This window comes from Xyrauchen texanus, chromosome 6 (assembly GCF_025860055.1).
Source record: "Xyrauchen texanus isolate HMW12.3.18 chromosome 6, RBS_HiC_50CHRs, whole genome shotgun sequence".
In the NCBI taxonomy this organism is placed as follows: domain Eukaryota; kingdom Metazoa; phylum Chordata; class Actinopteri; order Cypriniformes; family Catostomidae; genus Xyrauchen; species Xyrauchen texanus.
Window position 1 is genome coordinate 35,720,951 of NC_068281.1, and position 25,856 is coordinate 35,746,806.

The following is a 25,856-nucleotide window of genomic DNA, read 5'->3' on the forward strand; positions in this document are numbered from 1 at the left end:
GGAACAATTCAAGATTGACGTACCACCTGTTTTCTCCAGGATGCAGTAAGCGACATGCATCTTATATAGAGAACACTTACCCACAGCAGACCACGCTCAAACACAGCTTGATGGTACACAAACCTGAACGCAGGGATCTCAAGATGTGTTTTTCTAAGTTTCAAACTATGTTAAACTTGACACAGCGACTTAAAAACGGTATGTTAATGAAGCGACACAACCAAAATGTGATGCTCCAAAAGCATTCATCTGCTGTACATTGACGTGTCCTTAGACAAGCCCTTGTAATAAATCTATCTCAGACAGTCCAATAATTGGCTTATCTTCAATAATATGGGAATAAACAATATATTTATTTTCTATAGACAATTTTTGTGTTATTGTATCAAATTCTCATAAAAAAATCCTCCACATGCAACAATGAAAGTTTGTCCAGATACTCAGGTGACATTTCACCCCACACTTCCTGTAGCACTTGCCATAGATGTGACTGTCTTGTCGGCACTTCTCATGCACCTTACAGTCTAACTGATCCCACAAAAGCTCAATGGAGTTAAGATCCATAACACTCTTTTCCTATTATCTGTTGTCCAATATCTGTGTTTCTTTTCACACTCTAACATTTCTTTTTGTAATTCTGTTTCAAAAGTGTCTTTTCCTTTGCAATTCTTCCCATAAGACCTGCACCCCTGAGTCTTCTCTTTACTGTTGTACAAGAAACTGGTGTTGAGTGGGTAGAATTCAATGAAGCTGTCAGCTGAGGACATGTGAGGCGTCTATTTCTCAAACTAGAGACACTGATGTACTTATCCTCTTGTTTAGTTGTACATCTGGCCTTCCACATCTCTTTCTGTCCTTGTTAGAACCAGTTGTCCTTTGACTCTCAAGACTGTAGTGTATTCCTTTGTATGAATTTCAATCATTGCATAGCATTCATTCCCCAAAACAATGATTGACTGACGAGTTTCTAGAGAAAGCGGTTTATTTTTTTGCCATTTTTGACCTAATATTTACTTAATATTGACTGAATTTAGCATGATAACTCAAGGTGTTGGAGTGATGGCTGCTGGAAATGGGGCCTGTCTAGATTTGATTAGATTAGAATTAAAAAATAACTTTTTTCAAATAGTGATGGTGCTGTTTTTACATCAGTAATGTCCTGACTATACTTTGAGATTAGTTGAATGCCACTTTGTTGAATTAAAGTACCAATTTCCTTCTGAAACAGCAAAATCTGTACATTATTCCAAACTTTTGGCTGCCAGTGTAAATACAGCTCTGGAAACAATTAAGAGATTGCTGCAAAATTATCAGTTTCTCAGGATTTACTATTTACAGTTATGTGTTTGAGTAAAATTAAGATTTTGGCTTTACTCTATAAATTATTGACAATATATTGTCATTTAGAGCATTTATTTGCAGAAAATGACAACTGGTCAAAATAACAAAAAAGATGCATTGTTTTCAGACCTCAAATAATGCAAAGAAAACAAGTTCATATTCATTTTTAAACAACACAATACTAATGTTTTAACTTAAGAACAGTTCAGAAATCAATATTTGGTGAAATAACCCTGATTTTCAATCACAGCTTTCATGCGTCTTGGCATGCCCTCTACCAGTCTTTCACATTGCTGTGGGGTGACTTTATGTCACTCGTGGCACAAATATTCTACACAAAAATATTTGATGGCTTGTGGTCATCCATCACCAACGATCAGGGTTATTCCACCAAATATTGATTTTCTAAATTACAATATTTTTATCAGGAATTTGGGAGAATTCTTATCAGTACTTTATAGAATAAAAAAAAAAATCATTTTACTCAAACACATACCTGTAAATCCTAAGAAACGGATCATTTTGCAGTGGTTTCTTAATTTTTTCCAGAGCGGTATATTTATATTTACATTTAAATATTATATATAGAATTATTGTTATTGGAGGGACTTTCTTATCTAATCTAATTTGATAAATTAATCTGCATACCACGTAATTAATTTGATAAAAAACTTGAATCAATTGACAGCCCTACAATAAATGTAAACGGAGAGGGTCACTCATCCAAAAGGAAGTTATACATATAAATGACAAAATATTATGAAGTAAAAAAGCCTGAAGGCAGCACTCAAGATAAAGTTACTGTACTACTATAATCTACATAATAGAAATGCAAGTGCGATAACCTCTTAATATATTCCATGACAAAAGCGATCCAGCCTTGAGGGGCATAGGCTTCTCCACAGGGACCAGCCTTCACCAGAGCAGTCTGGTGAGAGGAAGAGTGCAGCTTGGCAAGATCCTCTTTCCCCGGGATGGGCAGAGAAATGTCCTGGAAGTTCTCCAGAATCACCGAAACCTGAGATAGGAATGACAGGTAACTAAATGTACTGAGATGCTTTATTTATAATGCTAATCTGTAACTGCAACAACTGTCTGGACAAAACTACAAAACAACGGTGCTCATAATATAACAATACTTTATAAACATTAGAGTGGATTCAATAAAGAAGTAATAAACACAAAATTATCATTCTTAGAGATGAGGTAGCGTGTGGTCCTCAGAAGGGAACATGTTAACAACTTTATTAAAATGTTTGGTTGAATTGTATTCTGTAGATCATTTTTAATATACAAGTAAAATAGCCAAGCACAAAGTTCTCATTTGATCTGTTAATTGTTTCATATAGGCACGTACTCCAAAATAATTTTCTTTAATAACATTACATTATTAAAATAAAAATAAAAATAAATAAAAAATGTTAGGGCTGTCGATTTAATAATAGGATTATGTTCAATACATGGAAATAAAACAAACAATATTTGGACTTTTAAGGCATTTTTTGTATTGTAGAAATGCTTAACTTTTCTGCTGCCAAAACGCATGTATATGATGTAATGTATTTGAATTATCTGAATTAAAATACTTATTATATATTATTTAAAATATATATATATATATATATATATATATATATTATATACTAAATAATCTTTATTTGCCTTTCTCTGTAAATATTGATATACATTATGCGATTACCTGTGATTAATCAATCTGCACATCATGAAATGAATTTGATTAAAAATTAACCAATTGACAGCCCTAAAAATTGTTTTACTCATTATTTACACAAAATTCACTCCAAAATATATTAACAGAAAATGTAAACGTTGAAGTTTAGATTTCTAATCATCAGCCCAGCAGGTGCCATTATCGAGAATGCCAATAATTTCCAATATAATAGACCTGGAATAAATTTACATTTATTCATTTGGCAGGCGCTTTTATCCAAAGCAACTTACAGTGCATTCAAAGTGTCCATTTTATAAGTATGTGTGTTTCCATGTAAAATCTAACCCTTAACCTTGAAGCTGCTAGCACCATATATTGGTCTAATACTATCACCTTCCTCAATGAGCTGGCTGGAAGTGAACATTTTTAATAAATAAAGTTTTAAATATTGATCTATTTCTTACAAACATCTAGTGTCTTGATTCAGAAGACATTAATTAGACCACTGGAATCGTATGGATTGTTTTTATGATGGCTATATTAACTTTTTGGAGCTTAAAAATTTGGCTCCCATTCACTTGCATTGTATGGACCTACAGAGCTGAAATATTCTTCTGACAATCTTTGTTTGTGTTCTGCAGAAGCAAGAAAGTCATACACATCTGGGATGGCATGAGGATGAGTAAATTATGAGAGCATATTCATTTTTAATTTTCATTTACTCCTTTAAATATATATGCAGCTCTGGAAAGACCACTGCAAAATTATCAGTTTCTCAGGATTTACTATTTATATGTGTGTGTTTGAGTAAAATTAAGATTTTGGTTTATTCTATAAAGTACTGACAAAATTTCTTCCAAATTCCCCCCAAAAGATGGTATTTTAAAGCATTTATTTGCAGAAAATGACAACTGGTCAAAATAACAAAAAAGATGCATTGTTTTCAGACCTCAAATAATACAAAGAGTTTATATTCATTTTTAAACAATACAATACTGATGTTTTAACTTAAGAAGTGTTCAGAAATCAATATTTCATGAAATAACCCTGATTTTCAATCACAGCTTTCATGAATCTTGGCATGCCCTCTACCAGTCTTTCACATTGCTGTGGGGTGACTTTATGTCACTCGTGGCACAAAAATTCAAGCAGCTCGGCTTTGTTAGATGGCTTGTGACCATCCATCTTCCTCTTGATCACATACCAGAGGTTTTCAATGGGGTTCATGTCTTGAGATTGGGCTGGTCATGACAGGATCTTGATCTGGTGGTCCTCCATCCACACCTTGATTGACCTGGCTGCAATGGGGGAGCATGGAAAACCCCCCATCACCGATTCTCCACCAAATTTCACAGTGGGTGAGACACTGTGGCTTGAAGGACTCTCCAAGTCTCCGTCTAGCCATTAGACGACCAGGTGGAAGATCGGTGATGCCATTTCCAATCAGAGGGTCTGGGGGTGCTTCAGCAAGGCTGGAATTGGGCAGGTTCATCTTTGTTCTGGTTTTATTGGATCTGAGCGCTGCCTTCGATTCAATAGATCATGAAATTCTTCTCAGTCCTCTGGAGTGTTGGGTTGGTGTGCAGGGTATAGCTCTTCAGTGGTTTGCTTCATATTTAAAAGACAGGACAGTTGCTGTGAATCTGGGAGACTTCTCTTCCACATTGGCCCCTTTAGTTTGTGGTGTCCCTCAGGGGTCGATTTTGGGACCGTTGCTGTTTTCGCTCTACATGCTTCCTTTAAGCAGTGTTTTTCGAAAGTATAGCATTTCATATCATTGCTATGCAGATGATCTCCAATTTTATTTTCCTGTGAGGCTAGATAACACCTGTTCGTTGGACAAAGTACAGGAATGTTACAGTGACATTAAACTCTGGCTATCCAGCAGCTTTCTCCAATTGAATGAGAGTAAAATTGAGGTTTTGATTGTAGGCTCTCCCGTCTTATCTTGCTTTCCTGATCATTTGGGATCTTTATCCCTAAAGACTGAGAATCATGTAAAGAGTTTAGGGGTAATCATGGACTCATCACTTAACTTTAAGAAACAGATTGGTGCTGTTGTCAAAGGAAGCTTTTTTAACCTGAGATCAATTGCTAAAGTATAGCATTTTTTATCTAGTGAGGATTTAGAAATTGTAGTTCATTCTTTTATTACATCTAAGCTTGACTCCTGCAATTCTTTATATATCGGTCTCCCCCAGACTCTGCTTGTCCGCCTACAGTTAGTGCAGAATGCAGCGGCAAGGCTTTTAACGGAGTGCGAAGAGAGAACACATTACTCCGGTACTGCAATCCCTACATTGGCTTCCGGTCAAATTTAGGATTGATTTTAAAATTCTCTTGTTTGTTTACAAGGCATTGTCAGGCCTTGCCCCGCAGTACATCAGAGATCTTATAGTTCCTTACTCTCCTTTTAGAGTTCTCAGGTCCTCCGATCAACGACTTTTAAAGGTACCTCGTTGTAATTTAAAATCAAAAGGAGATCGTGCTTTTTCCGTGGTAGGTCCCAAACTTTGAAATAGTCTCCCATTCCATGTGAGATCAGCTCCATCGATTACAACTTTTAAGTCTTATTTAAAAACGTATTTATTTTCTTTAGCTTCTGAATAATGTATGTCTGTTTTTTTGTTGTATGATTTTCATGTTATTATTCTGTAAAGCACTTTGGGGCAACGTCTGTTGTTTAAAAATGTGCTATATAAATAAAGTTGCTTGCTTGCTTGCTTGTGAAGGATGCATGAATCAAGCCACATTCAAGGTAGTCCTGGAAGAAAACTTGCTTCCTTCTGCTCTGACAATGTTCCCCAACTCTGAGGATAGTTTTTTTTCCAGCCGAGCTGCTTGAATTGCACCATGAGTGGCATAATGTCAACCAACAGAAATGTGAAAGACTGGTAGAGGGCATGCCAAGACACATGTGTCAAGCTGTGATTGAAAATCAGGGTTATTCCACCAAATATTGATTTCTGAACTCTTACTAAGTTAAAACATTAGTATTGTGTTGTTTAAAAATGAATATGAACTTGTTTTCTTTGCATTACTCGAAGTCTGAAAACATTACATTTTTAATTTTATTTTGACCAGTTGTCATATTCTGCAAATAAATGCTCTAAATGACAATATTTTTATTTGGAATTTGGGAGAAATGCTGTAACAAAAATGTAACTTTTACTCAAACACATACCTGTAAAAAGTAAATCCAGAGAAACTGATAATTTTATTCCAGAGCATATAAATATTAGGGCTGTCGATTTAACGCGTTAATTCAGTGCGATTAATTTGACAAAAAATTGTAGTACCACCCGTTTACTCCAGAGGGCAGCAACGTGCAGTTTATACAGTGAAGAAAACACTTCAGTAGGCAGAACAACAAAAACATGCGTTACATTCTTGCGTTCAAAACACTCGAAGGAGCGCAAATGCGATCTAAGGGATCTCAAGATGTGTTTAAAGATTGAGTATAAACTATATTTAACTTGACACAGTTACCTAAAAATTTATGTTTATGACACAACGCATCCAAGACGCTACACAAGCACGTCTGACGCTTGTTTAAATTGACTGGGTCCTTAAACAAGCCCTCGTAATAAATCTCCAACTGATAGACAAATTGACTTGTGAAATGGATTGCTGTTCAATAATATGGTAGTAAACAACACATTGTATTCTAAAGCCTCTTTTTGTATTGTCTTATCAATGATTAACTCTTCTGCTACAGGAATGTAATGCATTTTAATTATTTGAATATTTTTTTATTTTATATATATATATATATATATATATATATATATATATATATATAAAGTATCTCACAAAAGTGAGTACACCACTCACATTTTTGTAAATATTTGATTATATCTTTTAATGTGACAACACTGAAGACATGACACTTTGCTACAATGTAAAGTAGTGAGTGTACAGCTTGTATAACAGTGTACATTTGCTGTCCCCTCAAAATAACTCAACACACAGCCATTAATGTCTAAACCGCTGGCAACAAAAGTGAGTACACCCTTATATATATATTTTTTTTAATACTTAAAGATAACTGTATAATTATATATTGATATTAGTATGTATAATCATTATATATTGAATTATTGTTATATGAGGGGCTTTCTCAGCAAATACTTCTATATGCGATTAATCGTGATTAATTAATCAGGACACCGTGTAATTAATTTGATTAAAAATTTGAATCGGTTGACAGCCCTAATAAATATATATATATATATATATATATATATATATATATATATATATATATATATATATATATATATATATATATATATATATATATATATACAAAATATGATTTATAATAATTAATTTTTAGTAGTAATTTTCCACCTGTTGTTGTAGTGGGCCAGTGAAGTTACGAGACAGTAAATATTTGGATTCGGAGAGGGGGTTATTTAAGATTTTTTGACCACTTTGTTATTTTAATGGCTTTTAATTTTTGTTTGAAGTGCAATTTAAATTTAGATATATTTTTGGTTTAAATTTTTCATGTTTCAATAATTTTTAAAGCAAAATCAAGAGCAAAAATACTCACCTATCCCTCAGCAACAGGGTTGAAGATGTGATTGGATGTCGCAATATTTCTTTTTTTATATATATAAATATTTCTTGCATATCGTTCAACCCTTGTATCCTGTCCACCACAAGTTTTAAAACTAAATACAACTTGCTACTCTCTGCTTATGAAGAATCCAACATTACTCTGTGTTTATCACACGCGGTGGAATGAGGGTGATTTAGTTCATGTTTAGGGGACGAACACCAAGGTCACTCACCCTGTCACAGGTCAGACACTGAACAGAGCTCACAATGGTGCCATCAAACACTTCAGAGATTATGCTGCGATATTTCCTCTGCCGTTTACTCTTTGGTGGAGTAAACAAGGGCACTGCCAACACTGGAAACAACAATATACTATTTAGGATTGGTGTCAGTTCTGATTCGGCTGGTGTAAAATCCAACACTCAATGATTGAATTAACTGATTAATTAGTAGACATGATCACACTGTTCATGGAAACTTTTCTTTTCCTCTCTTTTGAAGTCCCATATTAGTCTCTAACATATTTGGACACTTAAGTCATGCTTAAACATTTATCAATAAGTGCATTAGATTAAAAAAGAAATCTATTTACTTAGACACATTCTGGCTGCCAGATGTTAGTGGAATATGTTTATAGTTAATGTGATGAGCTGTGCATTGTGTTAACTGACTTCATTTATCCAATTCAAAATACCTTCAGACCAGCTGGTTAAAAAATATGCCATAAATGACAAAGAAAACCATTTGTTGGCAGATGCGTCCTTGTTAGATATGCTATCAAATGCAATGACATCCATACATGTTTTGTGTGTCACAAGTGTCAAGACACCATTTGGGGCCACAGTATGAACTAAAAACTATGCCGATAAGAGATTGCTGGTACCTTTCTTGTGAGCAGAGTTCAGATTAGGCCACATGGAGGATTTGGGTGGACTGCTGGACAGTCTAGATGTGATCCCTTCATTTGCACTGGGACTCTGAGATCTGGTGCTACTGCTGAACTGGATTTCAGAGTTCGAGTCTGAATGAAGAGGAAACATAGATGTCAATATGTAATGAAGATCAAAAACATCACAATACATGTCAATGCAATGGACTTCATGTAGTTAAGCATTTAGCAGTCGAATTAAAAGATATAACTTCACAAAAGAAACAGTAATGAGTGAATGATCCCACATACAGCTAAAAGAGGGAGTGAATTAGGGCTGTCAGTCAAATAAAATATTTAATCACGATAAATATCATTTATGGCATAATTAAAGCATTAATGCATTCATTTCTGTTAGAAAAAAATAATACATTCCACAGAATGGAACCTTTATAATGTCAAATGGTATAAATGTGTTAACTTTGACAGCCCTAGTAGAAATACACCCAGAGTGTAAAAAAAACACCTCCTTGTATTCACCTGCAGTTCGACACTGAGCTTTAATGGTTCCTTGGCTGCTGATGATTGGCCTTGACTCGCTGGCTGTGTCCACATCTTTATCCAGGTCACCATGGGAACCAGCCCGATATAGATTATTGATGAGGTTCTTCTCTTTCTGCCAATCTTTGTTGTTGTGGTTCTGCTCAGGGATCAGCATCTCAGCTTCATTGATGTCCTCCTGGACTCTAGGCCCTTCACTATCAGCACGATCGCTGCTGCCACAAGAATCGCAGGACTGGAAGTCGTCTGATTGGCTGTGGTTGTCCTCGTCGGGACTGTCGTCAAGGACCACAGGCTGGTTTGGGTCCTCAGGTTCAGGAATGGGCTCCTTGAGCTCCTCATGGAGTTGGTCCATCAGACAGCGTAGAAACTCCTGAGAATCCTTGAGATAGAAACAGATATGATGTGTACAAATGCGCTGAAACAAGATAACAACAAAACAAGTTTACCAAATGAAAACTTTGAAAAAAACAAAAGTGTTAACTTGAGATATTCTTGCTGTGAACCACTGCCGTCTTTTAGTAAACACAGCTAAGACAGAGCAAACTATAATGATTGAGGGTGAATGAGTAACTTGCGAACATGTGCATGATCTACGGATCATTTTATGCATACATTTTGTTTATCGTGCCCTTCAAGCGGAGACGGAAATATCATAATTACGAGTTCCGAGCACACAAATGACCAAGCGAAGTCATATTAACAAGAGGGAAACTCGGAATTCTAGATGATAACCGAGTTTCCAAGTTAAGACTTTGGAAGGGGCATGTGGACGAGAAAGATGATGGGGAGCGAGGATTTCTCAAAACTATTTCAACTTCTGTACTTTATTTCAGTAATATTAATTTGTTATACTGAATAGGACAGTAAACTAATGATTTACCTTTAGCGGTTTAAGAAAATTCATTAATAAATTGTTAGATACCATGCATGAAGGAAACATTTATGTTGTGTGTAAGTGATGCAGATTTATTCACTTATGGTTATTCATCAGTACAACAAAAAATGAGATTTTGGTGACGTTCATTGCAAATTTGATTAAGTTTGTCTTCTTTCGTATTTTGTTTCCAACTTGAAAAGTGACATGTCATAGAAACGAAAGCCCAACTCGAAGGTACAAGCTTCCCAGGTCCACTTGAAGGCAGCCTGTTTATTTTTCAATTAGTGCAATTCATTGTGCTTTTTTTCCCCAAAGACATTTGTCATTAATTTACTTCCATACGTGACGCTAATTTTTTTGTAAGAATCTTTTAAATTATTCAAAAATACATAAAAAATGCAATTCACACAAATCAAGTACTTGTTCAAATGTATTTTTAGATTTTTTTCAGTGGCTTAACGTAAAAATGTCTAAGTAATATACATATATATATATATATATATATATATATATATATATATATAAACCTTTTGTTAAATAAATCAAAGTCAGGTATGCCATCTGACTTTTCAAATTTTTCAATGACATATGTGACATTTTTAGGAAAAGTGTTCAGGTCGAATGAAGTGAGTAGACCTAAGAAATCTTCTTTAAACTCGTGACTCAAATTTATGATATTTGTATTAAAAAATTAATATAAATTTTTTTTTATATATATATATTTTTTTTTTATTTAAAATTAATTATAAAATTCATTAAATATGAAATTACATAAATTATTAATTTTAATACCTTTTACCAGATGGTTTACACCACTTAACATTTTTTAAAGTCACTAAATCGATTTTTTGTAGAAAATGCTATAAATCTTTACCAAACTTTATGAAGACAACAAGGACACAAAGAGTACATTTCAACGAACTTATAACGTGTTTTAAACAAGATTTTTCAGACATTTCTAATTTTTATCATCTTGGAAAGCCTTATTTGTCAATGACCCACATTTTACACAAAAAACAACAATAGCTTTATCAAAATGGAAAGCCATGATCTTATTGGCTGACTTCACAAAACTTAATTATCAAGTCAGGTTTATAGGGTATGATGTTGCAACAATTAGCATTTCAAAGGATACTAAAGAATCTATTTGCTGAATTTGACAAAGTGAGCAAGGTACATGCCATTAAATTGAAAGATATTTACAGTTTTGCTTGAGGCACATATGATCAAGTAAAATATATCTTTAAACACATTTGTATTCTGCTTCGTTCTATCTGATTCCATAGTGAGTGGTCCCTAAACTTCATGTAAAAATGAGAACTGTGTCTGGTCATTTATCATGCCAATCAGACAGTCCTTTCTATTCCAAGCAGGCAGTTCTTGACAAGAATAGGCAACAAAGTGGGCCAGAATTTGATCTATTGCTACATATAAGGCAACGCAAGATTGCGTCTAGTTTGTTTGACTTCAAATTACTCCAATTACAATCAAACAAACAAACTGAACAGACAAATTGACGTTGTAAGGATAATTTTAAAACCAATCATTTAATAGCTGCCAGTCAACTATATACTAATTCAACAAGGCATCATCAAAAGAATCAGACATGTTTGGAGGCTCACGTGGCATCCCACAGATTAGCTTGCAACCCACAGGAACCCATCACCATAGGAACAACTAAAGCTTTTAAGAACATTCCTCATTACAAGCTCATCCACATGGTAGCATGGCCATCTGGCTTTCTAACATCCTGCTACTTAGAAGCCTGGTAGGCAAACAAGTTGCAAACAACAGGACACAGCACACTAAACCACAAAATCAGCAATGCATTTACGCAAATGCATTGCGCTGTATTCAAATTATGATAATAAATTATGTCTGCTTCACTACATAGTTTGTAGAGTGATCAACAGTGAAACACGGCACTCAATGATGTTGACTGGATGAAAATGAGCCTGAAAATGAGATTCATGCTCCTCACAGTCACTGAACAGCTTGTGATGGCCCATTCATGCCAACACAAATTTTACAAATGGCCTTCCTCTCCAGTCAGGCATGACAATGGATGCACAGCGCTGTTTGGAGGTGATCAAACACTAAGACTGCCAACTACAGCCTATAACAGCCAGACAGGACTGTAAAGGACACTTCACGGACCACTGCATCTCTCCCAAAAATCAAAACATTCAAGAGAAAACTGTAATGTGTGTTTGTGGATTTAATTTATCCGTATTTTATGTTGTGTTTATTGTTTTGTGTGGATGGAATCAATTCAAATTTTAATAACAAAAAAAAAACATTCAAACATTGCGATTATTACACTTGCAATGGATCTAGATAATATTTGGCATAAGTACATCGATTGTAATGTCATAGGAGGGTGCCAAAGTCAGAGGAGGACTGGCTCACCAAAGTCTTAGCAAATATCACTAATAATTCTGCTCACAAATTCAATAAGAACAGGAAAATAACTGCACAGGTTCAGCTCGCAACTACTACACAGTATAACAGGTTGTAATGGATGAACAATCTCCTTATAAATGCTTTTCACATTTAGATAAACCTTTACGTTTTATCTTAAGAACAGATTAAGCCTGGATCTAGTTAAAAAGGACTTTTTAATGTTTACAGCCAAATGTTTTACAAGGCTTACCTGTTGGGAATAACCACGGAACATTGGGTTTACAGCCTTGATGCCCTGGAATACATTTATTGGGACGACATAAGAGTTCCTGTAAAAGCACAAAAGAACAGCAATGAGAAAAACTAATTCCATGAAGAAAATAAATTAAGTGAAGTGGACAGAAAGACATGGGAGAGAAATAGGAAATGACAAGAGTGGAATGCACCTGTTTTTGTGCCACAGGTCTGTGATGAGTTTCTGATAGCTCTTGCATAGTGCTGGCTTCTTGTCTGTCTTCACCAGACCACCACAATCAAGGAAAAACTGAGTCAGGGGAGGACTAGAAAACAAACCAGAGAGCAAACTAGTGCGAAAACCCCTTAAATCAGGCTGCATGGATCTTTAAAGAAGCTGAGACAAAATACACACACAATGTCAGCACTTAGAGGATATTGTAGGGTATAGCATCGTCATCAATAGTTATTAAATAGTTTTTGTATTCACAACGTGAATGGTGACGTTTATGTTGACTATCTTTTTGGAGCTTCAAAAGGTCTAATCACCATCCACTTGCATTTTAAGGACCTACTGAGCTAAGATATTTTTCTATTTTTCTTCAAATGTGTTCTGCTGAAGAAAGAAAGTCATACACCCCTGGGATGACATGAGGGTAAGTAAATGATGAGAGATGAGTTTGAAAGCTCGAAAGAAAATTTGAAAGTTTGAAAGAAAGTTACGGTACAACTCACGATATAGTTAGTCTTCTAGAAAATCCCCAAAAGGGGGCAATGTATTTGTATATTGTATTGGCTTATACAATAGTAAAATAAATAGTAAATGATATAGCCATATCCAAATGTGAAGACACATCGACCTGATATAATGTTGAACTTGTAATAATGGTCATGTCTGGATTCCACAAATTTGTAGATTTTCTACGTATGTGAGTGCTCCCTGAGTGCTCCGGTATTGTTTCTCCCTCGATATAACAGAATATTTGTATGAATTAACAGAGGCAGAAGCTTTATAATAGGTTTGCGAGTAAACGAGACATGTTTTGAGCACGCACACGCACGTTTTGAGTGAAAGAGGAGCATGTTTGCAGATTACGTATGTTAATGAGGTTTTTACCAGTTGGAGAGCGCCTGGAGCGCTGCATTCATGTAACAGGTATTACCAATGTTTTTCAGTCCAGTCAGACCTGTAAAGGAGGAAAAGAGGCTGAAACACAAACTCAAAAGATCTGTCCTAACAGTGTTTACAATATAAATTGAAAGGACCAAAAGCTAGACATGAGAGATGAAGGACCTCTGCTTCTCAGTTCGTCTTCCTCCTCTGTCTCCATATCCAGGTCATCACAGGCTCCCGCTAGAGGAACTCTTAGAGAGGTGGGGCTGCCGAGAGCTTTGGGGTCCTGAGATATCAACGAGAGAGAGGAGATGTTCAACAATACTACTGTCTTTGCAAACAATAAGTGAGAGTTGAGAACGCTTGTTTGCTCTCAAACTACTTTCGGAAAAATGATGACATCAAGAGCAACACAGAGAATGGACAGCTCGCCAAAGAACGTTTTATAGGCTATAAAGTGTGATATCGCTAAACTGTGGCCTCCAGATTGTATCCAGATGAGTTTTTGATAGTCTGGACAGCAAAAAACCCACAGAATCTGATTTTCCCGAATCTGATTCAAACCACATCAGATGTGTCTCAGTCCGGACACTCTGGCTGCTCAATTCAGATTTCAAATGGTCTTTTGCGTCACTCTTAATGCGACACACAACGATGACACAGTCAAAATATCGGTGACTGCAGCACAGAACATCACAATATTTACCAGTCTCCTCCGTCCCTGAGTTTTTCTTGTGCGCCTACGTCGTTATCAATGCAACCCATGCAGATAGGTTGGTTATGTCTGAACACACAAATCTGATTTGATCACTTGCAATTAATAGTGCGGACAATCTACCTGAAAAGATCTGATTTGAGAAATAAAATCAGATCTTCCTGCAGTCTGAACTTAGCCTTACTTATTTCCTTTCACAGTATGTGCAGAATAACCATTTAGGTTTGGATGCATAGAACTGAACAAGAAAAAGGCATGCATATGGTGTTTCTTGTATTGAGTTATGCTGAGCAGCTCTGACCTGGTTGGGGATCTGCACAGGGGAGGCAGGTTTGGCAGTGTTAAGCAACTGTGTATGTGGGCCTAGTTTTCTTTCAAGGAAAACCTCCTTGGTGCAAGCGTAGCACCACACTCTCAAGGTGGTCAGATTGACTGTCAGGTTGTGCCTCGTTTCCTGCAAGAAAAATGTACTGTGCTTAGATGGACATTAATCAGTTACATGTAAAAATGTGTAAGATTTTAATGCACAAATTTTGCATTCATCTGATTGTGAAAAAAAACACCACGTATTTGCGACAACAACCCAGTATACACAAAATATAGTGGTGACCAATGCGTTATCAACCAATATTTTTAATACTGTCAGCATTGGTCTGAATTGGCAGATGTTGGAAAAACATTTCAAATTAATTATAAATTCAAACAAACTGTTTTTCTATGCCAGTGTTCAAAATGAGGCTACCAAACACAGTAATCCAAAGCCAAAACGCAGTAACTACGCCAAAACTGCAACTGAAAAAACAGCCTTGAAGTTTTTTGATTGTATGGCTAAATGTGGATTATAAAAAAAAAATTCTCTGTATCTGTGAGTCAAACCCGTCATGACAGGACCAATCATAGTCTATGAGACACGATTTGAGTCATAACTCAATTTTGACCAAATGTTTAGTGTAGATTGGAGCTTAATTGCGAACACTTTAATTTTAAACAACTCAAAAAAATCTTAAAAACAGAAAGACTACAAATTTTAGGGCAAAACAAAAGTGATAATGTATCAGGGGAAGTGGTGGGGTGAGGCCTAGCTGCGCACACACACACACACACACATACACATACACACACATTAAGGGGTCTCTACATTATTCATGCGTCTGGATTGGTTTTCACTGCAGCATTCAGAAGCGGTGTTGCAACTGCAGCCAGACAGAGGCAGTAAAAACATTCATGAGAGCTGCACCAAAATACAAACCCTGCCAAAATCTGCCACTCTCATCATTTCACACTGGACCAGATGTATTATACCCCCATTTCCATTTGAGTTTACAACTGCAGCCAGACAGAGGCAGTAAAAACATTCATGAGAGCTGCACCAAAATACAAACCCTGCCAAAATCTGCCACTCTCATCATTTCACACTGGACCAGATGTATTATACCCCCATTTCCATTTGAGTTTACAGCGAGAGTAACATAATAATCTGATAAACAGTACAAATGCAGTCCAGAAAAAAATGCATTCTTTAAAATCTGCATTCACTAAGGGTGTTTTCACACTTGGTTCGATTGCTTGGACCAAACCTGAGTTCGTTCCCTCCCCACTGGTCTCTGTTTACATCACCTTATTTGGGAACGAACCACAGTTCGATCACATCATCAAAGTGAGTATAAGTGGCAGCTGCTTACCACTGTAACTAGGTAACAACTCAAGAAGACATCAGTTTCACTGCGCTATTAAAGTATTCCTCTCTTTGGATTTACCACCTAAAATGTACATGCACAAAGCAAGAGTTATGTTTGTCTGTCACAGATGCATTGAATGTGCAATGATCTGATGAATGTTAACGTTTGCCTGCCGCAAGCCCGCGGATGCGTTGCAAGTGAGCTGCTCTCACAAGGAAATTTATTTGGAAACAAGCAGGTATGAGAAATGTATTATACCATAAGTATTGCGATTGGGAGACTGTGAAGATGCAAATTATACAACATCACAAGCGGTTCACTTTATTTGGTATGGTTGCGTTCATATCAGCAGCTAACCTTTCCAGAGTTCACATGAACTGTACCCCAGACCACCTTTTCAGGTGTACTTGGGTGCGGTTTGTGGGTGTGCACCAGAGTTCGGATAACAGCGTTCACGTCATCAAACAAACCAAACTTTGACGTATTCGAACCCGGGTGCGCATCAAAAGTTCTAGTGTGAAAGCACACTAAAGCAAATAATTAGTGGTATGTCCAAAGGTTTTAAACTATAACAATGTATTATTCGTCCATATTCCTCCACACTGGCTGCACCCCATGTTAAACTGTGTGGCAGGGTGGAGGGCGGGGCCGGGTCGTGATCCTACGCACCCGGTACCGTATTAGGCTAATCAAGCTTGATTAGACCAATATATCAGCCAAGCCAATTAATCGGACAATATGTGGTTCTTTTGCGATTATCGTCATTAACCGCTTGGCCAATAAACAGAAGTATTAATTGTCCCTTGTGTCAGTTCCAAAATCTACCAATAGATTTGTCAATGGATAGTCAACGCTTTCTGTTTTCAAGGTTTTTAAATATTGCATAAAATATTTGTTTGTTTCACTAAAGAAATGTAGCTGTTTTTAAGTTGGCTTTTAAGTCGGCCATTTAAATCGGAATCGACCATTTAAAAACCTATATTGGTCAACCACTTGTAATTATGGCTTGAGAAGAACTGCAAGAGTAATTTATGACTTACGAAAATGTACATGAGGTTACTAAAGCAATAAAGCCTTTTACACTGTAGTGTATGTTCAGCGTTTCATAAGGGCAGGGTTGAAGGCAGCAGAGAGCTTTAGTCGATAATCTACAGATCGCTCAGTATGGAAAGAGAGAGAGAGAGAATGAGAGACAGCATATTCATGTCTCTCTTTGCAGTTCTTTGATCTTCTCTGCACAGCTCATTCTTTCTTTCTGTTTGTATCACTTTCGATCCCCTTCACACTCACTACTGGGATTAAAAAAAAAAGAAGAAAAAATAAATAAATAAAAATAAAATGCAATCATTAAAACTTTTAATTTACTCTGCTGGATTAACACAGATGTCTTTGGTTATAATAAATCAAGTCAATGTAGAAGTGAAAGTGGCTAATACTGAATTTTAATTTCAATGAAATGTGTCTTAATGAATGCATTTTCAGCTTGGCAATCAGCTAAACAAAAGTACAAAACACTGAACAATTGTACATCTATCCTTTACAGTGGAGTATTTTGGGGTATTGGTAATGGGGAATCAGAGTGGGATTTAGCGGGAAGGGAGATCCCCACTGGGACAGTGATTAATAATGGATGAGTTTGCCCACAGAACTGGATGGTATTCCAAACACACTTCAGTGTTTCATTCAATAAGCCAAGCCTCCAATTACATAGACGAAATGTAACGATCTTATCAGCTCTGCCTATCTAAATCAACACATTCATAAAAATCGAATCCAAGATCAATGTTTAAACGCAAGTTTTTATGTATACAGGTATTACAGTAAATGATCACCTACAAATAATCATTATCCAACTACAGTACGTAGAAATGGTAAAAAGATGAGCGACCTGAGAGTGGACGGTGCTGTGATCTGCATGCGACTCCCCACAGCCAACATATGAACAGCCATTCTGAATGAGAGAAGGATTAAACAATCAATAAATACAAATTTTACTTGTCACCATTCATATGAGCTATTTTTCATCCAGACCGATGGTCAGTAGGTAACTGTTCTTTATTGATCACAAAGGGGAAGTTCAGGTGCAAATGCAAAACAGCAGCTACATTAAAAGCAGATTCTGAGGCAGACATGTTCTGGTAAAACACCATGAGTTGATGTAGGTGCACTGAAGATGACTTACCTCTAGACAGGCCCAAAGATTTGGCCCCCCGACTTTACAGTCCTGACACTGACCCTAAAAACAAACAGAAGAATATCCCATCGATTAACAACCTCTGAGCTCATGCTAGGTCTGTCTTCAAAGGTTTATAAGTTATCATTAATAATCAATCAACCCCCACCCCCCCATGCAATATCCAAAATAGAGATCATACATTTATTAGTATGCCTATTAATTGGCACTGCTTTTTAGAGTTCATGTGTGACTTGTTCTTTTCCAAGAGTTTGTAGAGACTCACATGAGACTTCTGTATGAGTTCCTCCTTGGTGATCTCCCCCACACACTCCAAGTGTGGGCAGGCATTGCTTGACGCACCTGACATCACTCTTTAGGAAAGAGGGAAAGAGAGAGAAAGATGAACACCAAATAACTAATAAATACTAGTTAATTAAAAATGTGTTACATTATCAATACAGTTTCAGTAATAGCCTGTTTATGCTTCGAACAACATTAGAAACCATAGTTTTTTTAAGTTAACACATAAGCAACGTTCACATTACCCTGAGAAACATCATAATGTGCAACTAACACATCCTATAATGGCCCAGTCCCAAATAACCCACTTGATGTCAAGATTGTCGACTTGTCGTGTCTTTCTTTTGATTGTGCATCAAACACTTACAGTTCAAAAGGGTGTTTAAGCACACCCAAGGAGCCCTTTTTGTGAAGCCTGTACTGGTGCAGTATCCATAATGGACTATTACCTAACAGCCCATGCCAAATGTCACATAAAAAACTTAACACTCAATTCAAGGATAATAATGCAAAGTCTTTACACATCCATTCACTAGTCACTACTATCTGAAAACTTGAGTTCATTGTTAAGTTGCAAGGTGAAATAACAATACAACCCCTTTCTAGCCTTGATTTGTCTAACTTCAGAAATGTCAAAAGTCTAAAAACAACACCAGAGGAAACTAATGCTTGAATTTGACCATCTATGAAGGCTTTCAGAATGATGAAAGTGTTTCCATTTTAGTTTGCCATTATAGTTATAGTAGTACTTTCAGGAATAGATGGGAACAAAAATGGCACAACAAAGAACAGTTCAGAAGCCCTTATGATTTTTTGGGAGTCTCTGTCTGTATGATCTGTCTACATTCAATCTAGACATCAGTGAAGCGCACAAGCACATGGACTTTGATGAAAGGATTCACTTTACTCTCTTGGCAGTATATTTTGACAAAGGCTCTAGTGTAAATGCACCTAAATATTCTTTGTTCCATTGGCGTCCTATAATGCTACCTTTTGAAAAGCCATGCATCAAACGTCAATATTAATGATACTTTAAATCAAGGTCTTACACTTTGTATTAGAGAAGTTCTCTGATGGGCTGATGAAGCACTCCTACTGGAAAACAAACTGGCCAAGATGTGCATATTATAAACATATCAATGTGTTGTATCTAGTGATAGACCGATATATTGGCCAGGCCAATTAATCAAATGATAATTTGCAATTTTGCGATCATCTGCATCAGCCGGTAACCGTGTTCTCTTGGCTGATTAACAGAAGTGTCATCTTTCCCTTGTGTCAGATCTAAAACATATCAATACATTTGTGGATGGATAGTCAACAATTTCTGTTCTCAAGTTTTTTTTTGTTGAAGTTTATGCAAAATTGAGTAAACATTGCATAAAATAAGTGTTTGTTTCACTATAAAAAAAAATGTCATGCAGTTAAACTACATTATGTTTATCTGCATTTTATATATGGGCAATTCTGCTCTCTAGATATCAGTATCAGCCATACAAAAAATAAATAATAAAAAAAACACTTAATTGTATCATGTACTATGACAGGAGACCATGTATATAATCAGCAGAGGCAACACAAACTTTGCCTCTCATGCCTCTTTTATCTTATCTGAAAGGAAAGCCATGAAAATATCATAAAAGTTTGCTATCAAAGAGCTATTGACTAAAGTGTAAAGCGCAAAAAGAGAACAATTTAACGTGATTACAAGACTACAAAGATAAACAGATGTTAAAATAGTGAATGGGTGTTTCAGTAGGGCCAGACAACACATCAAATGAATCAGTGCCCCCAGAAAACTACTCTTTATATATACTGAGCCAGGTATAGTGTAATCTACTGAAAAATTCTGAAATATATAGAATAGGGATGCACCTACATTTTCTCTTCCTATCCGATTCCGATACGTGTTGTTTTTTTGCATAATCAGTTTAGAATATCTTTACATTATTGTGTGGAATTGGGAGTATTCTTTAATATGTAAAGAAATATAAACCTCTAACTACACATTATTTCAATATAAATGTATAGCTTATTAAGAAACACTTTATTATTAACTAGTATACTGGATAATGTAGCAGCAAAATTAACAGTAATTCCAGTCTTCAATAGAAAAGAAACCAGTGTTTTATTTTTGCCTCTTTTTTCCCCCCAAAAAAAGTTTTCAACTTGTAACTGGACTTTAAATTAAAATTAAGATTAAGGTTCAAATTTATTGTCATTGTGCAGAGTACAGGTACAGAGCCAGAGCCAATGAAATGCAGTTGTTTTCGCATATCCCAACTAAGTTGGGGTCAGAGCGCAGAGTCAGCCATGAAACAGCGCCCCTGGAGCAGATAGGGTCAAGTGCCTTGCTCAAGGGCCCAACAGTGGTATCTTGACGGTGCTGGGGCTTGGCCTTTCGGTCAGTAATCCAGAGCCTTAATTGCAGAGCCACCACTGGCTCACTCACAGTTATTTTTTGGAACCCATTCAATTAAATATTTTTATAAATTGTAAACAAATAGTGCATCACCAGCCTGTTTGTGAGTTTGTGTCAACAGAGCAGCACCATTCACTAACGCACTGCGCATACATTATGTCATTTTTGGAGCTTGACAGTAACGAACATGACTAACACACAGTATTGGATTTGGATCGGGCTAGTCGGACCAATAACCGATCCGTTTAAAAGCTTCAGTATCGGAGCCGATACCAATCCAGGTATCATATCGGTGCATCACTAATGCAGAACGTAATCTATTGAAATTTTGGCTTCACAATTGTAATTCATTTTATGCAATGTACTATAAAACACCATAATGCAACATATGATGTAAAACATAGCATTGCTATGTGTAATATTGTAAAGCAATAAGCAAACACTGTAAACCCCAATATTCTCATTACTGGAAAAATCAAGTTGTCTTAAATAAACATTACTTAAAATGTCAAGTTTTGGGCTCATAACTCCAATAACGAAGTTCAATGAACATATTTTTCTTAAATATTCATACTCAAGATTCTTAGTGTTAATAAAAAAAACTATTGTGCACACAATTGAGGCAATTGGAATACCCACAATGCCTTGTGCTTGAATTATTTATATATGTTTCCTTGGCCAAAGGAAACTTATGTGGGCATTTAAATAGTTGTTATTAAGTATTGAAAGAGGTTTGAGCTCTTAGGTAGTATTATTTATATTGATTTGTTGCAAATAGTTGTTTTGTGTGATGTCACCATTAGGGTGATCTGTGTCCCTTTTGGTCAAGTTGTACCCTGTACCTCAGGTCTCCCTGTGCATGTGCAACTAAACTACGGCGCAGGATTTATGGAAATGTTCTTAAAAAGAAAAAAAATGAAAGGATAAATTCTAAGAAGCCCATATGAATATTCCTAAGTGCAGTTCTTTAAAAAGCCTTAAGAAATATTTTCTTTCCCTAATCTATTTTTCTGAAGATCATATCAATATTTAATATTAAGAAAAAAGATAAGAACATTCTTAAGGCATTTTTTCAGGGATTAAAAATATTCTTACATTTTTCTTAAGTTATAAATTAAGAAGAAAATGGTAGTTAAGAAGAATTTTCTTCTTAAGGACATTTCGAAAATCCGGCCCCAGTTGCCTTTGCATTTCTGTGGAGAATTAAAGGGATTTTCTCATAATTTACTCACTCCAGATGTGTATGACTTTCTTTGATCTGCAGAACACAAATGAAGACTTTTAGAAGAACATCTCAGTTCTGTAGGTCCATACAATGCAAGTGAATGGTTGCCAAAATTTGAAGCTCCAAAATCTACATAAAGGCAGCATAAAAGTAATCCATACGACTTCAGTGTTTTAATCCATATCTTCAGAAGCGATATAATTGGTGTGGGTAAAAAACAGATTAATATTTAAAGACCCTGTGGAATCAAAATGAAAGTTTTGCTGCTTTTAGTCCATATCTATTAGCTTTAGGTTCATCTATATGCCAGTGTACATCTAAAGATTGACAAAATTCACTTTCAGAAGATATAAGCATTTAAATTCAGCAGTCTCGCTCTTCCGGCTAGAAAAACTGTACCCGCCCCATTAATCTGCTCACTGCACATGGCTGTGTTTTCACCTGCAATGGTTCCTTCACAGGGCACTTCAAAGAGAGCACAATGTGGGGTCTTTCCAAACAGAATTTCCAATAATAATCACTGTAGAAGTGAGTTGTGGCTGACTGTTATCACCTTTCAACTCCTTGAAGCCCTCTAGGACTATCAAAGGACTGTCACTTCTCATTGGACGTGCTCGTGGGAGTTAGAGGCAATGAAAGTATTGAGTTTATATTTAGTGCAGGCTTTTTTCAGAAGTTTCTTGGATGTACATCACAAGTAAATGTTCTTTGCTCTTTCTTTTTAGTGTAGCGCGATTCAAAACATTAATATGTTGTAATTTTGAATTTGCTTGTTTCTGATTCATCTTCATGACTTGCACAACAGGTCCTGCCTCTTCATTAGTGAAGTCCGCGATGCATTGTTTTTGTTTGTAACAGGTTCAGTTTGATCAATGTTCGGACCTCAAGTCAGTGGAAAAGTGGCCGAACTAGGTTGAGATCCCTCAGTTTCTGTACAGTTTCACTCTCTAACAGCAGCATGGTGGACAGAGGAATGTGTGTGTGTCTGTATGACAGCACTTATTGGCTATTTTAAAAAATGGCATTAGCCGTTCAACAAGTCCTACCCCAACTTCATGTTTCAGTAGGAAATACATCACCAATGTAAAGTAAGCTGTGATTTTCAAGGAACTTTCAATCATTTTTTTGCTAGAAATTCTCCTCCATGCCCAGTAGGGGGGTGGTATGTATGAAGAATGTGAATCACCAAAAACACAAGAAGAAGAATGTGAAATGACTCTGTTTCACACCCACAACTAACATATTGCTTCTGAAAACATTGATTTAACCACTGGAGTCTTATAGATTACTTTTATGATGACTTAATTTTTTTAGCTTAAAAATGTTGGCACCCATTCACTTGCATTGCATGGATCCAAAAAACTGCGAAATTCTTCTAAAAATCCTCATTTGTGTTCAGCAGAAGAAAGAAAGTCACACATTTGGGATGGCATGAGGGTGAGTAAAATATGAACTATTCCTACAAGTTTATTTAACGATTGACCTAGAATTAATTATAATCTTCATGAATAAATTATATGACCTAGATTTGAGTCTATTCAATTAAAACAACTGAAACAATTGAAACAAGTTTACTTGTATCTAGTTACATTAACTAAAATAGTCAAGTACATTCTATATGGACACAAGTTAAGGGAACTTAAATAAGCACTATATAACATTGACATAAAGCTTTTAAAATGGGTACTGCAGTTCAAATTGTGTCTCTTTTGGAAGGCTGCGTCCTCCGGAGGTCACATTTGTCAGCCGCATATATGCTCAGAAAAGCGAGTAAGACACTTCAAATGCGACCTTCTTTTGTGGGAATCCTGAGGATGTATGAGGTGTATCCTTCATGGGCACTCATAACCCACAATTCTTTGCTTCAAAAGGAATGTCTATAAATTATGCCAGTTTGCCTGTAAATATGATGTTCAAATACAAGGAATGTTAATTCCCAAGTTGAAGTACCACAATAGATGGGTGCAGAGTATATAGTATGTATACTATATACGTTTAAACGAGGCTTGTTTAAAGCCTTCAAAGGACACTTCCTACCTAGTATGCAGCCTTCCAAATGAGACACAGCCATAATATTGGAGAGTTGTCTCCCATACCCTCTCCTCCCCAGACTCGAAGCTCATGTGGGTTTCAGGTTGAGGACACGCAACAGGAATGAGCAAACTGACAGCGACAAGCGACGAGCCTTACACTGAACGTTGAGCTAATGTAGATGTTTGCAATGTTTTAATTGTTTGCAAATTATAAACCAGTTCATGTGGATTTTTTATAACACGTCAATGTTAGCTAGATGTATCACTGGCTTCCAAGGCTGCAGCGCGATGTGTTTGCCACTAACTTGTTTCAAATCTGGAAACCTGGGGTGTCGAAATACTATTGGGAAATGGGCAGTGGGCGGGATCACACAGGCCAAAACACAAAAAGAAATTCCGGCCCAGAACGGACATTTCATAGTAAAATATACTGGCTGTAACATTGTTTTCAGAGAAGCCAGTATTTCAACTTAGCATGTTTCCTAAATCTCCGATAACATATTATGATAATTTTATGCTTTAGTACAGTAAATATATTGCATATTGTACCTTTAATTTCACAAGTTTTGGAGACAGACACCATTACTCTATTGGGAGTTTACCCAATCAATTGAATAAAGTCAACTTATAAGTGTTTCCAGTTTATTATAATCGAAAGTATTAGTGATGTTATGCACTGGAATGCATTTTAATGTAAAGTAATGCATTGTAACATGTAATGTGGGGTATAATACATTATTCTAGTGTTTGATATTGTGCAAACAGTACATGTGCAGATATGTAATATTATATTACTGTGATGTAGGGTCATAATCTGTAATTTACTGTAACGGTAAATATAAAAATGTACAGTAATAGTCAGGCGACTGGACAGCTGAGTGAGTGTGACGTCACTACAGTAGAGCGTCAGCATAGACAGAATCTTCGCTAGGCTAGTTAGCCGCTGTCTGTCACGCACATTCTCTTCCCAAAAGCTTTTCCTACGAACAGAAGTCTTTCTATCATCAAAGAACAGCTTAAATCCCTGCAGACGCTAACCGGATAAAGTGTTTTCTGTGAAAGAAACGCAGAATGAGAGCGTGTTAGTGCGGCGCGCTATTGCTATAGTCAGTCCGCACATCATCTGACAGCTCAGCCACTGCATCCCTTCATATCATGACAACACAGTTATAACATTCATATAAACACCGCTATAAATAAACCATCGCATTTGTCATATAATCAGACCATATCTCGCAAATAGCCGCTGACATAATATTAGCTCACCTCTAGGGAAATGCACGATGATGTAAATACCAATCGATTATCGCTTCTGATGCGCGGATGTGATAAGGGCGGTTAAAATACGTATTTCAGCTGGTCAGCTACATATCTGAAGAACTGTTAGGTTTGTAGGCAGCAGGTTTTCAAGCGACTGACATCGGACACTGTCACTTCAGGTTCAGGCTGTTGCTACATGCAATGACACATTCAAATAGCTTCTTCCGGTTGAGCGGCGCTGAAAGTGAATGGGGGAATCAGACCGCTGCAGCGGCGCCCCTAGTGTCAATACATGGAACGACTCACAGATGCGCATGTATCCCAGCTTAAGCGCCCTTATGTGGCCACAGAGAGAAGTACACTTTATGCTTTTGTTCAAGGAATAGTTCACCCCAAAATTAAATTTC

The 25,856-nt window shown here is 36.4% G+C and overlaps 1 protein-coding gene across 1 annotated transcript in view; it reads right to left on the bottom strand.

Moving 5' to 3' along the window:
• Positions 1 to 25,651, bottom strand: part of LOC127645488 (ubiquitin carboxyl-terminal hydrolase 33-like) — a 41,739-nt gene extending 16,088 nt beyond the window's left edge. The window contains exons 1-13 of the mRNA XM_052129128.1: positions 25,456 to 25,651; positions 18,493 to 18,580; positions 18,216 to 18,269; positions 17,922 to 17,984; positions 14,656 to 14,808; positions 13,820 to 13,925; positions 13,643 to 13,712; positions 12,738 to 12,851; positions 12,542 to 12,620; positions 8,988 to 9,390; positions 8,463 to 8,600; positions 7,813 to 7,934; positions 2,187 to 2,359 (exon numbers count right to left, since the gene is read on the bottom strand). Of these exons, the coding sequence (XP_051985088.1) occupies positions 2,187 to 2,359; positions 7,813 to 7,934; positions 8,463 to 8,600; positions 8,988 to 9,390; positions 12,542 to 12,620; positions 12,738 to 12,851; positions 13,643 to 13,712; positions 13,820 to 13,925; positions 14,656 to 14,808; positions 17,922 to 17,984; positions 18,216 to 18,269; positions 18,493 to 18,576 (1,559 nt within the window). The 5' untranslated portion in view covers positions 18,577 to 18,580; positions 25,456 to 25,651. The remainder of the gene's footprint in view (positions 1 to 2,186; positions 2,360 to 7,812; positions 7,935 to 8,462; positions 8,601 to 8,987; positions 9,391 to 12,541; positions 12,621 to 12,737; positions 12,852 to 13,642; positions 13,713 to 13,819; positions 13,926 to 14,655; positions 14,809 to 17,921; positions 17,985 to 18,215; positions 18,270 to 18,492; positions 18,581 to 25,455) is intronic.
• Between the last annotated feature and the right edge of the window lie 205 nt (positions 25,652 to 25,856).